At 42.2% G+C, this 15,610-nt stretch overlaps 1 protein-coding gene across 1 annotated transcript in view; it reads right to left on the bottom strand.

Annotated features, from left to right (window-relative positions):
* Positions 1–15,244, bottom strand: part of clcn3 (Cl-/H+ antiporter 3) — a 39,588-nt gene extending 24,344 nt beyond the window's left edge. Inside the window, exons 1-2 of the mRNA XM_085349498.1 lie at positions 15,125–15,244; positions 4,805–4,986 (exon numbers count right to left, since the gene is read on the bottom strand). Coding sequence (XP_085205624.1) covers positions 4,805–4,967 — 163 coding nt within the window. The 5' untranslated portion in view covers positions 4,968–4,986; positions 15,125–15,244. The remainder of the gene's footprint in view (positions 1–4,804; positions 4,987–15,124) is intronic.
* Between the last annotated feature and the right edge of the window lie 366 nt (positions 15,245–15,610).

Below are 15,610 nucleotides of genomic sequence, written 5' to 3'. Positions count from 1 at the left end.
AAAATGATAAAGAAAACTTTCCACACCAGTTTTTATCTGAAATCTCTGTCAGTCCATGGATGGAAAGAAAGAAAGCAGAATGTAGTAGTTGGGCACTGATGTGTTGTCTTGCCTTTAGCATCCAAGAAGAAAATGAAACATTTATGAGGGTTGCAAAAGAAACTGAATCCCGAATAAAAACTAAAAACAAAGTTTCAACCACGTCAGAACAGCAGACACAGACCAAATCAAACAAAAACAAAAATCACCCGAGATATTATCTGGACATCCCAGAACTTAGGCACTATGACTCAACATTACTGGTTAAACATCTCCAAAATAACTGAAAACAATGTCACGGGTAAAATCCAAAAAGAATCAGTCCCTATGTTTCAAAGATGTTTTGTAAACTCGGTGTAATCACGTGTTATTATATGAAACAAAAACCAGACTCAGTTCCCTCTTTTGTGGTTTCAGGCTTAACATGTGTTATTCTAGGATTTCACAAATTGAAATCCTTTTACCTTCACGCCCCCTTACCTTTTGTCACGCCGCGTTATCGCTGCTCAGCAGTGGCACAGGTGATATCAGCCATAGTTTGTCACCTCCCTCCTTTAAAAAAAGCCCTCGTCAGCACTTCAAAGCAGCAAAACCACAACAGGTCTCTCAGGTTTCCATAAAATGTGTTCCAGTAAAAGTCCAGTGCAACAAGTCTCACTCCAACACTCCATGGGACTACTGAGTGATCCGGCTCCTTGGTCACACTGCAGTCTAAGCTCAGAGGAGGGCTTTACGGGGCTTTCTATGAACCCACCCCTCACGTAAAAATAGCACAGAGAAGCAGACACGGGCAGCACACCAACTTCAAGGAAAGGCATTCATCCAGAGATTTCCTTCGCTCACACCAAGACTGGTTCATGGGAATGCTGTTCCACGTCTATCACACACAAAGCATGAATGACGAGTCAGGTAGGTGGAGCTCAGGCCTGTAGTAATGTGCTGCATTACAATATGGTCCAAAATATCAATGTGGAAAGGAAGCCAGTCATTAGCTGTTAATTACTGTTAGTTATTAAAGATTTCTTAAAGAAAGAAAAGGGTTTCTCTGTCTGACTGTGTCATTAGTGTATAATTAGTGTTTTCTCTCACAGTTTTCTGTTTGTAGCAACAGTGAGAACACAAAAGGTGACAGCTTAAAGTTAATTTATGCTTTCACCTTTTCACCACGTTCAGAGTACATCAACAGAACCTGAAGACACGGAACTTTAAGCCAAACCCTCTTATATAAACACTCAGTACCTGAAACACACCCTCTGCTACTCTCTGCACATAAAGAGACGAGACAAAGACGACAACTCTCAGAGCCATCCTCAATATTTCCACACAGGATGAATTTCAGTGACTTCAATGATCCAGCTCCATGGTTGGTGTATACCCTGGATTGGTATACACCAAGCAATACCAAACAATTACTATAAAATGTACTATAAGACATTTAAGGAACTATAATACTATCAGGCCATATCTCCTAAATATTACTTTTACTACCTGCGTCAAAAATATTGGGTGGGCTATTTTACGAACACTAATATACTAATATCTATAAAACATGTTCAGAATTTTATACTAATAAGCTGACATGTCAAAATGCTAAATCAGAGCAAAAACTAACATCAGTGCTGTAATTGTGTATCCGATGTCACTGTGTTCGTAGTTTTCTAACAATATATACACAGTGTTGCTGTTCCAGCGCCATCACTGCAACTGTCCAATCACAACATTGTGATGTCACAGCTTTGCGGCTCAGTGAGAAACACTAAGGTGTAGCTCATGTTGAAGTGGAAGGGGTGTGCTCCATATAAAGATGGTTTCTTTTGAAGTGGAAATTTACGGCTGGAACATGCCCTCAAGTCAGATCTCCAACTCGGAACGTCAAAGCAACCCCACCGACCCCAGCTTAACAATCCAAGATGGTGGCAGTGCACATAAACAGCAGTTAAACTGTAAACGGTGTGGTCAGTATAGCCACTGTTATGTATTTGTGACTTTGGCTAAATAAGCCACACACAGAACTGACCAGGGTCTACCCGGGAACGTGCTGCAGTGTTTTTGAGTTACAAAGAAAAAAGGATCGAGCTGTGTTCTAGAGGTCGCTTTCAGAGCTTGACATTGCTAAGGAGCAAAACCAACCCCCTAAATTTGCCAACATTACTTTAAGATAAAACAAAGACTATTTTATAACAATTTTTAAAAAATGCTGTAAGAAAAGCAGTTATCAATCACTATTTCGTTTTAGGCAGAAAATGAACTGCATGGTGCAGCAGAGTGGTTAGCACTATCACTGCTCACAGGAACAAGTTCCTCAGTTTAAATCCACTGGCTGGGTTCACATCTTCTTCCTGTGCCTGTATTGGTTCTCTCCAGCTGGTAACTATAAATGCTTGTGCATCACTCAGTGCTGGCCCTGCGACAGAATCCCGACCGGACAGCTAGGATAAGCTCTAGCCCCTATGGATGGGTGTAAACTACACATTTATTTTTAGAAGGGGATTTGCTTTAAAATAGGTCTTTAGGTAACACATTAATTTGCCTTTCTGTTTTTGTCTTTTTTTACAAAAAGCCCTGCAGGCAAACTTCTCCCATGTGCAGTCTTTCAAAACTGTATATAAACATGATTTTCAGGCCCAGTGACTGAAGAAATCCTGATAACGAACAATATCAGGTTGTGTAATAGCCATGACACGTGTTAGCATGCTAAACCTACCTGCAGACATAAATCATGCTTCAAGCAATCAGCTCTACAGCTGATGCCTTTGCTGCTCCTGTTAAGATCCTGCCAGGATACTTTTGTTTAATCCAGCCAAACTTGATTTACTTATTTCTAATCATCATTACAACAAAGCTAGCCAGACTGATCTTGTTCCGTACAATCTCCCTCTTGTCTGGTCGCCCATGCAGTTAAAAGTCATGTGTCTCTCCTCTGACTAGCCTGGTCACCCTCAGTTTCACTGTTTAATAATGAAAATGCTCAGTCAAGACTCAACATTTTACTTTACTAAAGGGAATCTCCTGTCTGAAACCTTTCAACCTTTACTTAGACTGACTCTTAGGGTATGTGTGTATGCTTGGCTACAGGTATTAGTGTTTACTTTGCAGATTTAAAGTCAGGAGAAGGAGCAGGAAAAGTGGCAGAGATGCACGGCTGCACTATTCAGTATGCAAGAAGAGCTGCAATCACCGGGACCACAGAAAAGAAAGATGACAGTCAGGATTGTGCTTTCAGCACAGGCTTACCAAAAAAAAGAAAACAATTATTGTCGTGTACTGTATCTTCATTTTAAGTCATCTGCAATTCAAGAAATGTATCAAATAGAAACAGTTGATCCTAATTATCCTTTTATCAAAGAGGGAAAATAACCTCTGTGCTAAACAAACACTCAAAACAGGGTTGAAACTGAATGCGGTGCCTTTATCGCCTGCATAAACACACTAGCTTGCCAAAATCAGTCTTCGTTCTGCATTCAAAGAGAGACACCGCTTCAGCGCAGAGATATCCTGACTAAACACGAGCGGCTCATATTTGGAGAGCCGAGCTCGGCCGACACCTCTGACACCATCCTCAGCACGACGCGCGCTCTCTGTTTGATCAGCTGCGAGTAAGAAATTAAACGAATCAGCATATTTACTGAGACGAGGAAGAGAAAACAGGAAGCTGCGGATTGGGTGCTGATGGGGATAAGCGAGTCGGAGCACCACTGAGACGCTGACTGACTGAGAAGCGGGTGACCGCGCTGAAAAATGATAGGCATGATGGGAATTATGAAACATGGCAGCTTGGCACAGAGATCACATTCAGCGCTGTCTGTGATTGAAGTAATTAAGTAACTGTAACATTTGCTCCAACTTGGCAAAACACAGCGGATCAACTCGCTCTGTCATATGACAGTACTACTACCACCACCTCCGCTTAACAGCTACCTGACACGAACATCTGCATGTGCCAAGGGATGAAAGGAGGAGGAGAAAGCGCAAAAGCAGAAATGACAACATGCAACGAGGCACACTTTAGGAAACAGGAAGCAAGAACATTAAAGAGGTGATAAGGTCAAACTGATCGAGGGAAACAGCACGGCAAGATAAACAGGATGCTAGAAGAGGACAAACTATAAAACCACGCAACAGAGCAACAATTATAAATAAGGTGGTATGCAGAGACAGCAACAAATGAACAAAGGAAGAAAAAAAACTACATGGAGCTGCTGAAACTGCCTTACATATGATTACAAAACAGCTAATTAACTCAGTTTTAATTGGACGATATTGATAATCAGTTAAGTACCATGTCTGTTTTACATGTTTGTTACTTCTGTTACATTTAATTGATGAAAACTATCATATTTGGTAATACAGCTCCAGAAATTTTCATGGGTGAAAACAGGAAGAAGTTAATGGTTCTTAAAGAAAATCTAGAAAGTGAATACGAGATAAGATAAGTTAAAGTTCTTTGTCTTCAATGGTGAAAATGGAAGCAGGACAATGATGCTGGGTGGATGGTTTAAGAGAAAGTTTTTCCAGGGTTTGACATAGAGAACAGTTGATGATGATGAAGATGAGGGTGGCGGTGGCACAAGACAGAAGCATACACAAGCGTCAGCAGTGCAATGACTCACACCCAGAGACCAACAGAGAGCCGTAAGATGGCAACGATGGGGAAGCTCACTGAGAGTTCAAGGAAAGGAGGGTCGGGGGATTCGTGAAGGGAAGCTCAAGATGTCCAGATTCTGACCAATCAAAGCGCTGGAAAAGAATTTCCCGTACTCCCTACCTGGGGAGGCAGCGTCCCCATCCAGCAGGTTGTCGTCCTCGGTGGTGTGGAAGTCCATGATGACGCCGGCTCCATCCAGCAGCTCCTCGTCGCTGCTGGCGCTGGCGATGCTGTTGTAGCTGTTCCTGCAGTAACCTCTGTGGTACAGCTGCTCCGACTCCATTTAGCAACGCGCCGGGACCCTGGGTGATAAGGAGGGGAGTGGTGGAGTTATACATATTGTGCTTGATTAGAGTCTACATGGTGAAGTGAGTCTATGATGGGCACAGGTGAGCAGGGTGGTATGTTAGCAGGTAAATAGCAACGATAGACGGGCAAAACAAACACATCAGAATCAAATACAGCAACGCTTTGATGGTTGATACATTCACCGAATGGTCTGTAGACCTGTGTGACTGGGGCTCGCAACTGGCCGAAGAATACCCATCATTACTTCATGACCAGTGGATGCCAAATGGTTGCAGACTGGTCTCTAGTCCAGTGTGAATGCAGACTTATTCACATGATCCTACGCTGTCACACATCCACACACGTCATGGGTCTGCAAGTACACTTTATCCCACCCCAAACAGAAAATTTTACCCTCTCTCTTTTTCATGCATCACACATGCTTTGTATCTCCATCTGTACTAACTGAATAATATAAAAAAGAGATAACAAGATCCAATATATAAAGTACACAGCATAATAAAGATATTACACCATTTAATCTGCTGGCATTTTGCAGAGCGTAGCTTTGATATGATAAACCATCTGCAGCCATTAATTTCTTTCTGCAGACGAGAGGGATGAGACATCCATTCAGCTGAAAGATGAATGCAGGCTGACAGCGGGTAATGAGAAGAGAAAAACGCACGATGATGAAGATGATGATCAGACCCAAAGTGAACCCTTCATGGCAATGACGTGGCACAGCAACAAATCAGACCTGAGGCGCAGTGAGCAGAAGAAACCTCCAGCCTCTAACTGAAGAGATCAGTCCATCAATAAATCCCAGTGTTGGGGTTATTTTTCAGACTTAAATGGGTCATTTAACCACAAACCCCCCCCCAAAACCTAACAACCCTATATTATTACTTATTCTTAACGCTCGTCTAAAGTCTTTTTTCCCTTTTTGTGTAAAAGCTTTATTTTGTTTTGTATGCCCAATTTTTCAATGGTGTTTGGCATATGAATAAGAGACATTTCTTTATTTTTGTTTCTTAGCCTACTTGTTTTCTTCAGACAACACTAAAAATTTTAAATCTTAAGTATTTGATACACCAAGATGGCGCCGAGTATGGCAGCCTCGTCACGAGCTCCCCCAAGCAACAGCTACACTCTTATTTTGCACATATATTTATTACTCTCAGATTTAGCCAGTCTTATATTTTTCTTGTTTTATGTTATTGTATTTTTGCACAACTCTGTTGCTTGTGAAGCTCGCACACAAGAATTTCACTCGCATGTACTGTACCAGTGTACCTGCACATGTGACGTGACAATAAAAGTGATTTGGTGATTTATTTGGCAAAGATGATGCACCAAACCGAAGGCCCTTCCACTCGCAGCGCAGCCAAGGGAAGGTTATTTATAGACTGAGGGATTAAAATGACACATGGGTATCCTCTCCACAATGAGAGCACGATTATGATAATATTCCTGCTGGGGGAAAAATTACAGAGCCTGTTCAATGCCACTGCATGCCACCTGCTCTTACATCTCGCCCCCTTGTGGAAAAGTTGGAAATTACAACTCAATACGTAACCACAAACGTGACTCAGGACCAAACCAAAAGTGATCCTCAGCAGGCCCCACACACGATGACAGTGCAGCGGGTCCTGAAGATTAAAGGTGACCTTCGGCTATTAATAGAAATATGTACCCCGAAACATGATGAGCCACGCTGTAATGGGGAAAGATGGAATATCAGCAGCCTGGTGCTGAATAATGGGGGGTCTTTATTAATCAAGCATGCACAGGTGGCTCTATATTTATCCAACACACTTGTGAAAGGAGATTTGGGCTTAAAACAGACATTAGCTCTCTATATTTATATTCCACAGGAGCTAAACTTCCTACAGAAAAGTAGCGTAGAGCTGAAACCTGACCACTGCTGATTTGTGTGTGTGTGTGTGTGTGTGTGTGTGTGTGTGTGTGTGTGTTTTCCTGCTTGGATAACACTGACTGAATTATGGCCAGAAGTAAAACATGCTTAGTCAGCCCTGTAGTTCCTACGTTGCTTCACGCTAAAGTCGTTCATTTCCTGACGGGTGTTTCTCCACACAGTGCTTTTCTTCATATTACTTCCTGAAACCAGTTAAATTTAGACTTCAAGGTGCACAAAACTCTGTTTTAAGATAAAAACCGCGGGGAAGGCACTGCTATTGTTCATCTATCTTCTCCTTGTCAAGATTATATCTGACATAAAGTTTGGGGGTTTTCCCCCGCTCTGTTGCTTTTTCAGGATTATAAGGAAGTATTTTTTTCTTCATTAAGTATTGGGATACTGGAACTCACTGTGGAACTCTAGATTGACTTTTAAAATAACCATATGTCCATCAGTGATACAGATTCTGTCATTGGATCCAGATTGAATATAATAGTATAAAAGTAGACAGGAAAAAGGGAATAGCGGGAGATCCAGCTTTCCACTGCAGGCCAGAGTCACACTGGGCCTGTCACAATTAAGTGGCATCGTCCTTAAATTCGCCCCAAAAATTAAGCCCATCTTAACCTCTGCACACTGCACTGCTGAAAGTCTGTGTGTGTGAATCACAGCTGGTGGTCACAGCATGTTTTGAGGCTGTGTTAACAATGAAGTGAATTGTGTGGTTCACAGAAAGACACACACAACGGCTTTTTGAAAGAATAAATATAGATCAAATACAATCCTCTGCAAACATGAGTAACCTGGTTTTGTGACATCTCTCTCCTGTCTTGCTAGCCTTCATTCAACAGCCCCATATGAGGTACTTCTCCACATTTGTCACATTTGGCAACTGCTTCGATGTAACTGAGGCTAAGTCCACACTAGCCCGGATAGATCTGAAAACCGTGTTTTCGTCTGAAAACGCTCTGCGCCCACACTAGCGTTTTCAGTGGTTTTCACAGAGTTGTGCGTCCACATTGAAACGGCCCAAAACGCTTACGTTTCAGTCCTGCGCATGCGCACAAGCGAGTGAGAATTAAAGAATTTGAAGAAAAGCTATCTGGAGCATGTACAAACTGATATTCATCTGTCAAAATTGAGAGCAATCAAAACAACTGCTGTATAATGCCCTCTGCTATCTTTGTTTAATTGGTCAAATGACTGCATCACATGACTAAAATGCGTCATCATTTTAGAAAGGCTGCGTTTTCGAGTGTCCACACTACGACGGGGCAGCTCCGTTTTGAAATGAATGCGTTTTCGAGAGCGTTTTCAAAACGCTGCGTTTCTCAGTGTGGACGGGGGCCAAAACGGAGAGAAAACAAGAGAAACGTGTGGACGTAGCCTGTGATGATCAACTGGTCACCCAGAGGTGGAACATGCGACACATGGCAACCTGTTTCCAACGATCGTGGTCCGCCTCAGATTGACTTCAATCATTCTCAGACAGATTGATGCAGGGTGAGGTTTCTGGTTTCAGGGTTTCTCCCTATGGCATTTGGCAGTTGAATCACTATCTGGCAGCACCTACCTCACGATTTGTGGAGGCATCTATGTGAATTTCTTTAATGTCATTTTCTCCATATGTACAGCAGACGGCAACAGATCTGCAATTTTCAATTATTACTCATCACAATTAATAATTGTGCACTAATACACAATTTATCATCATCTATCCCGCACAGTTTGCAAATAAAAATGCTAAGTCATTAAATATCCCGTTCTTACCCACCCGCAGGAACCACACAAACATGTTTCCCATAACTGGACCCCTCCCTTCAGACGCTGTTCTGTAGTGAAAATCTCTCACCTCCAACAAGCAAACGCTGACACTTGTTATGACAGCACACGACAGCCTTCTGCAAAGGCCAACGGTGCAGCTACAGAGCAGTAATCCTCACTGAACCAACTCCACAATGTGAGGAAAAAAGAAAAGACAAACTTTCCCCGAGCCAACAATCACACTCATTCACTGTGAGACGGGATTTCCCTTTGAGCTTTATCAAATCAGTACGGTCAGGAAATTCAATTCAGCCTATTTGCAGAAACAACCCTGAGGCAGAGATTGTTTTCTCTTCGCTGTTTGACCTCCAGTTACATAAAAACTGCCAAGATCTTGGATCCATACTCTGCCAATTCTGGCATTTAAATAAAGCGCACAGCAGGGGTGCTGACTCACGAAGCATCGCAAGCTAAGACAATAAAATGCACGTATGAGATGAACCACACTGCTGCGTCTCTTAATGATGGACAGCTTCACTTCTAACCATCGTATTTTCTTTTACTCAGCTCTGCTAGTGCCATGTGATAGCTATAATTATGACAGTCTGCAGTGTACTTGTTCAAGTTTCCCCTCTTTCTCTGCAACAGAAATCAAAACAATAATTACACCAGGGAGACCGGAGGGTGTTGATTATTTAGGAGCTGCAACCGAGCAACTCAGATTGCAGCTCGCTGTTTGAGGGTAAGCTGATAAGTGCGGCATAATCAGCAGCGCAGCAACAAAATGCTGCAGGGTCTGCTGATGTTATACAACTAGTTGAGCAGCGAGGGACCTTATCTTTCTTCAGCCGGTCACTATGGAGGTGTTGCCCAGGCGACTGTTGCTGAGATGTGACTCAGCTTTTTACCCTCCCTCTAACGGTCGGGCTCGTACCTCCTTCACAGAGAGGACTTGACATGCGTATCCATCATAGGCAGCGGGCGGTCGATATATGGATCGTGAACATCCGATGTAGAGCAGCCCAGCACAGCACGGGGCTTTCACTCATCATAATTAACAGCACTTCAGCAACAAGCAGCCAACTGCTCTGACTGTGTCACTGACACTGATGGCTGAAGGTGTGAAGTCATGCAGGGAAGTCAATTTGAGAAAATAACACACGCATATACAGCCAAACATGCACATATAATAAATGTAAGCAGTTATTAGTTTACTGAAACAGACGAGTATCATTTAATCAACTTATATCATCATTTTTCTGCCACTTCAGCACCAAAGTTACACCCAATAGAAATGATCGTTTCCAAAATGCTTTATAATTATTTAACGAGCAGTCAAAGTAAAATGTAATAAGGGTAATACTTATAATAACACTACTACTATCAGTGATAATATATTTGATCAGATAGGCCGTAGTCAAACAGGGCTATAGACTATCTGGCAACCACCAGCTACAAGTGGAAAAAGCCCCCCCAAAAAGCAAAGTGTATTCTCTCCCCAGTTGGCTAGTGTTGCTAAAAGTTGATAGCAGTGTCTGTGAAGACTACTAAAGGCCCAGGCACATTTGTTGGTCAGTGGCAGGTGGCCTGGGTTGCCTGTAGTCTGCAGTGAGGACTCAGACTTGTCTGCAAACGCTCAATAGTTGCTCTACAAGCGGTTGAGAACCTGAGAAAGATGCAACACAAACTGCAAAATATTTACCTTCAGAGTAAAAGCTGCACCTATGGAAACATGTTGTTTGCTGCAGGAAGGCACATCTTTACTTTGATGGTGAACGTGTCAGCTGGGGAATACTCACTTTTCCCTAGAGACCGGTGGTTGCCAGATAGTCACCAACCCGTCTCTAGGTCTGTGTGACTGGGTTTAGCTTAAAGGCACAACGGTTCAAACTACATGTACCTAGTTTATAACATTAAATCTGTACTTAGAAAACTATACGAAGTGGACAATGTGTTTGGCAGATGATTATAAAAGTATGATTAATAATAATAAAGTTATTTATCTTATAGTGAGCTATAGACATAATCTGCATATCTATTTAAAATCTACATTTTCAAACAGACCAGTGAAGACTGAAGCACAGCATTGAGAGTATTTGCAGTGTGACTCAGCAGACAAGGATAAACTAACAATAACCTAAAAATGTAAAAGTTGGACGTTATAAAACAAACAATTGTTAAAAAATAAAAAACAGTAACGAAAAAGAAGATAGTTGTGAAGTTCAGGCTCTTCTGCCTGCCTGGCTAGCAGCAAACACTCAGTTGTGTTTTGTATTAAAGAGGCGGTGCAGAACAGTCAGGAGGTGACTGCAGAGCCAATACTGGGACAATGAAAGGCTTTAACAGTAGAGTTAAACATACTTCTAAAACAAACTGGGAGCCGGTGCAGAGTCCTTAAAACTGGTCTACTATGTTCACTTGTCTTTGCTCTTGCAGGAATTCTTGCTGCTCCATTTTGAACAAATTGAAATCTATTAAGTGGTGTTCTGACTGATAACTGTTAAAAGGCCACAGCAGTAATCTAATTGAGAGGAAATAAAAGCATGAATAATAGCTAGACTGCCTCTAAAACTCAGTATTGATCGGGTCCCAGTTTCTCAAACGGTGGGAGCAGAATATGCATTTCTCCAAAGCGAGTTTTGTATCACAAAGAACAAATATGTGATTCAATAACAACAGATTGATACAGGTGCTGATAGCACAAGGACCACAGAGGAATTCAAAGTTGTATTTATTTATTTAACCTTTATTTATACAAGTTGTCGTATTGAGATCCAATGTGTCATTTGCAAGAGCGACCTGTTCCAGACAAACATATTAAAATGACCAATAAATAGCTAAATTTGTCAAATGTACACAGTCAAAATAAGTTCTGTATGCACATACACATTATTGTGAAGTGGTGCTACATAAATAAACCTGAATGGAACTGAACTGCATGTTGTTTACTACACAGCACGTCAGCAGTGGCGTATTGGTAGCTAGCAGGAGAGTTAATGTAGTGTGGAGGACACTACCAGTAAAAGGTCGGCAGCTTGAGGGACTGCACTCCAACTACAGACAGTTTTTATTTATAAGTTCACTGAAGTATCAGTAAATCTTTACCTAAAAAAAAAAAACTAAATTAATTGTCATCAATTGTGTATAAACCGCAGGCCTCACTTTGAAAGTGATTGTATTTTGGTTGTTGAATACACACACACACACACACACACACACACACACACATGGAAGTAACTTGACAGAAAAGTATATACTCAGCAGTCAAAAGCACTAATACTATTTCTATTACTGTCAATAACAATGAAAACAAGTCTCACTAAAGACACAGGCTATATTTTTCTTGTAAGGAAGAAGACAAACTGAGACTTAGCAGGATTTGTAAATGTTCAACCAGTCTCAGGCAGTGTGTGTAATCTGACCTACAACATAGCAAGGAGCAAAGCTTACAGACCAGGTCATAAGTGGATAGGAGGGAGAGAAACAGTTGAACGAGCTGCTGTGAGTGCTGATTAACCCAGCAGAGAGCAAATCAGATAAAGAGCATTGCAGCGCCTTTGGTCTGACCTGTCTGTGTCTGCCAGGGTGGAAAAAGTGAAAGCGCCACAGATGCTGATTGTGCTGTGACGGGACTACCGGCTAATCAGAAATTACACACACACACACACACACACACACACGGGATGAGATCTTGCGTGGAGCCCCAGATCGAGGGAGATTATCAGTGGTCTTGTATGTCTTCCATTTTCTGATGATTGCTCCCACAGTTGATTTTTTCACACCAAGCTGCTTGCCTATTGTAGATTCACTCTTCCCAGTCTGGTGCAGGTCTACAATACTTTTCCTGGTGTCCTTCGAAAGCTCTTTGGTCTTGGCCATGGCGGAGTTTGGAGTCTGACTGTTTGAGGCTGTGGACAGGTGTCTTTTATACAGATGATGAGTTCAAACAGGTGCCATTCATACAGGTAACGAGTGGGGGACAGAAAAGCGTCTTACAGAGGACGTTACAGGTCTGTGAGAGCCAGAGATTTTCCATGTTTGAGGTGACCAAATACTTATTTTCCACCCTGATTTACGAATAAATTCTTTACAAATCCTACCATGTGAATTCATGGATTTTTTTTTCACATTCTGTCTCTCACAGTTGAAGTGTACCTCTGGTGCAAATTACTGACCTCTGTCATCATTTTAAGTGGGGGAACTTGCACAATCGGTGGCTGACTAAATACTTTTTTGCCCCACTGTACATGCATGTTTAATCCATCCATCCTCTTCCACATAGCCTTATCAGAGTCGCCTATCCCAGCTCTCCTATAAGGCAGGGTACACCCAGGACAGGTTGCCAGTCTGTCACAGGGCTAACACATAGAGACAGACAACCATTCACATTCACACCTATGGGCAATTTAGAATCACCAATTAACCTAACCCCACTAACTGCATGTCTTTGGACTGTGGGAGGAAGACGGATTGCCTGGAGAGAACCCACGCAGACACAGAGAGAACATGCAAACTCCACACAGAAAGACACTGACCCAATGGTGGAATTGAACTCGGGACCTTCTTGCTGTGAGGCAACAGTGCTAAACGCCGGGCTGCCACCATACATCTTTAATTTCTTTCAAAAACATGAAAGAACAAGAAACTTATGCATCCAATTCTTGTTTTTGAATAATTTTAAATTTATTTAGAATTTTCTCTAATACACACAGTCAAAAGTATATATACACTCACTTAACTATTAATAAGTAGTGTTTTTCAACATTTTTATCTTGACTTGGCCAAGGTTTAATAACTTGTTGTTAGTGATCATGATCAACTAAAACTGGTCGTTTCTCTTCGTCAGCATTAAAGGGAGTTGTGGTAGCACCATGCTCAGGAGCTGTTTTGCTGCCAGTGGTACTGATACATTACACAAAGTGGAGGAATAATAATAAAGGAGAACTTCCTCCAAATTCTTCAACTTTACCTCAAATCAGCAGCAAGACAGATAAAACTTGGACACATTTGGGTGTCCAAACTGACGATGATCCCAAACACACTTCAGATGTGGTTTTGGATCGATCAGGCTAACATTAAGCTTCTGGAATGGCCTCCCCAAAGTCCTGACCTCAACCCTATTGAAAATTTGTGGACTGCGCCTAACAGCAGAGTCCATGCTAGCAAACCAACCAATTTAAATGGACTCCACACCTTCTGCCAAGAAGAGTAGCCAATATTCAGAAGCTTGTTGATGACTACAAAAAGCATCGAGATGTGACTTGCTTAGGGACATTTAGCCAAATACTAGTGGGAATGTATGTATATATGTATTTCAGCTTTTACATATATATGTAATTTTGAATGGATTAGAGAAAATCAAGAGTAAATTCAAACTTTATTTGCACCAAGATCTGTTTTTAAACTCATTGCTGTATAATCATTCCAGCCTGGAAAAAGAACAGTTTAAAATCACCATAACATTTCTGCACATGATGAGTGTATTGTAATTCTGACCTGTATGGTTGTGATAAATAACAGCGACCACAATTAGGACTTCATGCATATGACAGCATAATAGGTCAACTTCAAATGATCAATGATACCAAAAAACAAAAATCAGTTTCCCTTCACAGAAAGCCTGAAAACGTTCACTTTTCGAAAGCTACTACTTTCAGTGATTTGGGGACATTATGCCTGAAAAAAAAAAATACTCATCAGTTTTCAAATGTATTTTCCACTTTGTAGAAAACACCTCAGAGTAAAATTAATAACATCATGCTGAATTATCTGGTGCACGAAAAGAAAACAACACCACTGTAAAGATGCAGCGCTTGACCTGCAGACCAACTTTTTTAAAGTCCCTGACAGTTAGTTAGTAAGCGAGTTATAGCTTAAAAATGCTCCTATACATGAGATTAAGTAAGGAAAAGCCAGCTTTCAGCTCCAGAGCTGCACAGGTACAGACGCACTGATGCTTCCTCGGCTCCAATGAAGAAAAACAACCCTGTCAGAGCCAGCATGGCAGAAACAGAATCGCACCGACAGTCCTTTCTCGCACCCACACGAGCTCGGCAGTTAGCCGCGCGTGCACTACTATTACATCTGCATTACAGGGTAAACAGGTCCAGAAAAAAAACCAACAACAACAAGACAACAGCCCCAGCTAGACTCACCCTGAGCTGCAACCCGAGGGCCTGACTCCAGCAAACTGTTTGCAAAACACAGTGAAACGTGCAGCCAGGCTAACAGTAAATTTCCACTGAAGGGGCATCGACGCGGAGCCAGGCTAGTATCCACAGCTAGCTAGCAAACCCGCTAGCACCTGTTCGACAGCGCCGAGGATGAGAAATGAAGCCAAGTTCACTGAATCTGACAGCTACGGGTGGATGGACGGAGAGCTTCGGAGGATGAAACACACATCTCTGTTCTCCAGCACACAGCTGGCTAACCTTCACCTCAGCACCCGCAAATGACAGCAAACGTACCTTCCTGATGCCTCAAATCCAGCTCGGACGCAGCAGTTCATCCTTTTCCTGAGCTGAAGCCGGGGTTTAGTTTCCTACGCCGAGGAGCTTGACATTCTCCTCATCCTGGTGGTGTTTTCCTTTTTTCAGTCCCATTCCTGTGTCAGTGACGTTCACTTCCTGTTCCCATCATATTCCAGCAGCAGCAGCGGCGGACATCGGCGGACAGCGGCTCCCACCCACCGTCTCTGTGATAGCACAACAGCCTGGAAGCAGCCAGCTGATCAATTATTCATCCCACACCGCAACCGAACAGACAGAGACGACCGAAGGCGCTGCTGCACAGACGTGTGTTGTTCGACTAATCACAAAATTCAACCATTTCAATCAGTTTTTAGTTATGCAATGCAATGGATAAGCTTGTGCACTGTGAAATGTCCAAATTCGAGGAGTGTGCAGAAACATGGCTGTCCAAACTACTTCCACCAGAAACAGTCATCATTTCTG

The sequence above is a fragment of the Diplotaxodon limnothrissa genome, linkage group LG3 (genome assembly GCF_057381915.1).
Source record: "Diplotaxodon limnothrissa isolate DT_005_m linkage group LG3, D_limnothrissa_male_GT1.1, whole genome shotgun sequence".
NCBI lineage: Eukaryota > Metazoa > Chordata > Actinopteri > Cichliformes > Cichlidae > Diplotaxodon > Diplotaxodon limnothrissa.
The sequence above is the reverse complement of the archived record's forward strand: the minus strand, read 5'-3'. Positions and strand labels throughout refer to the sequence as shown.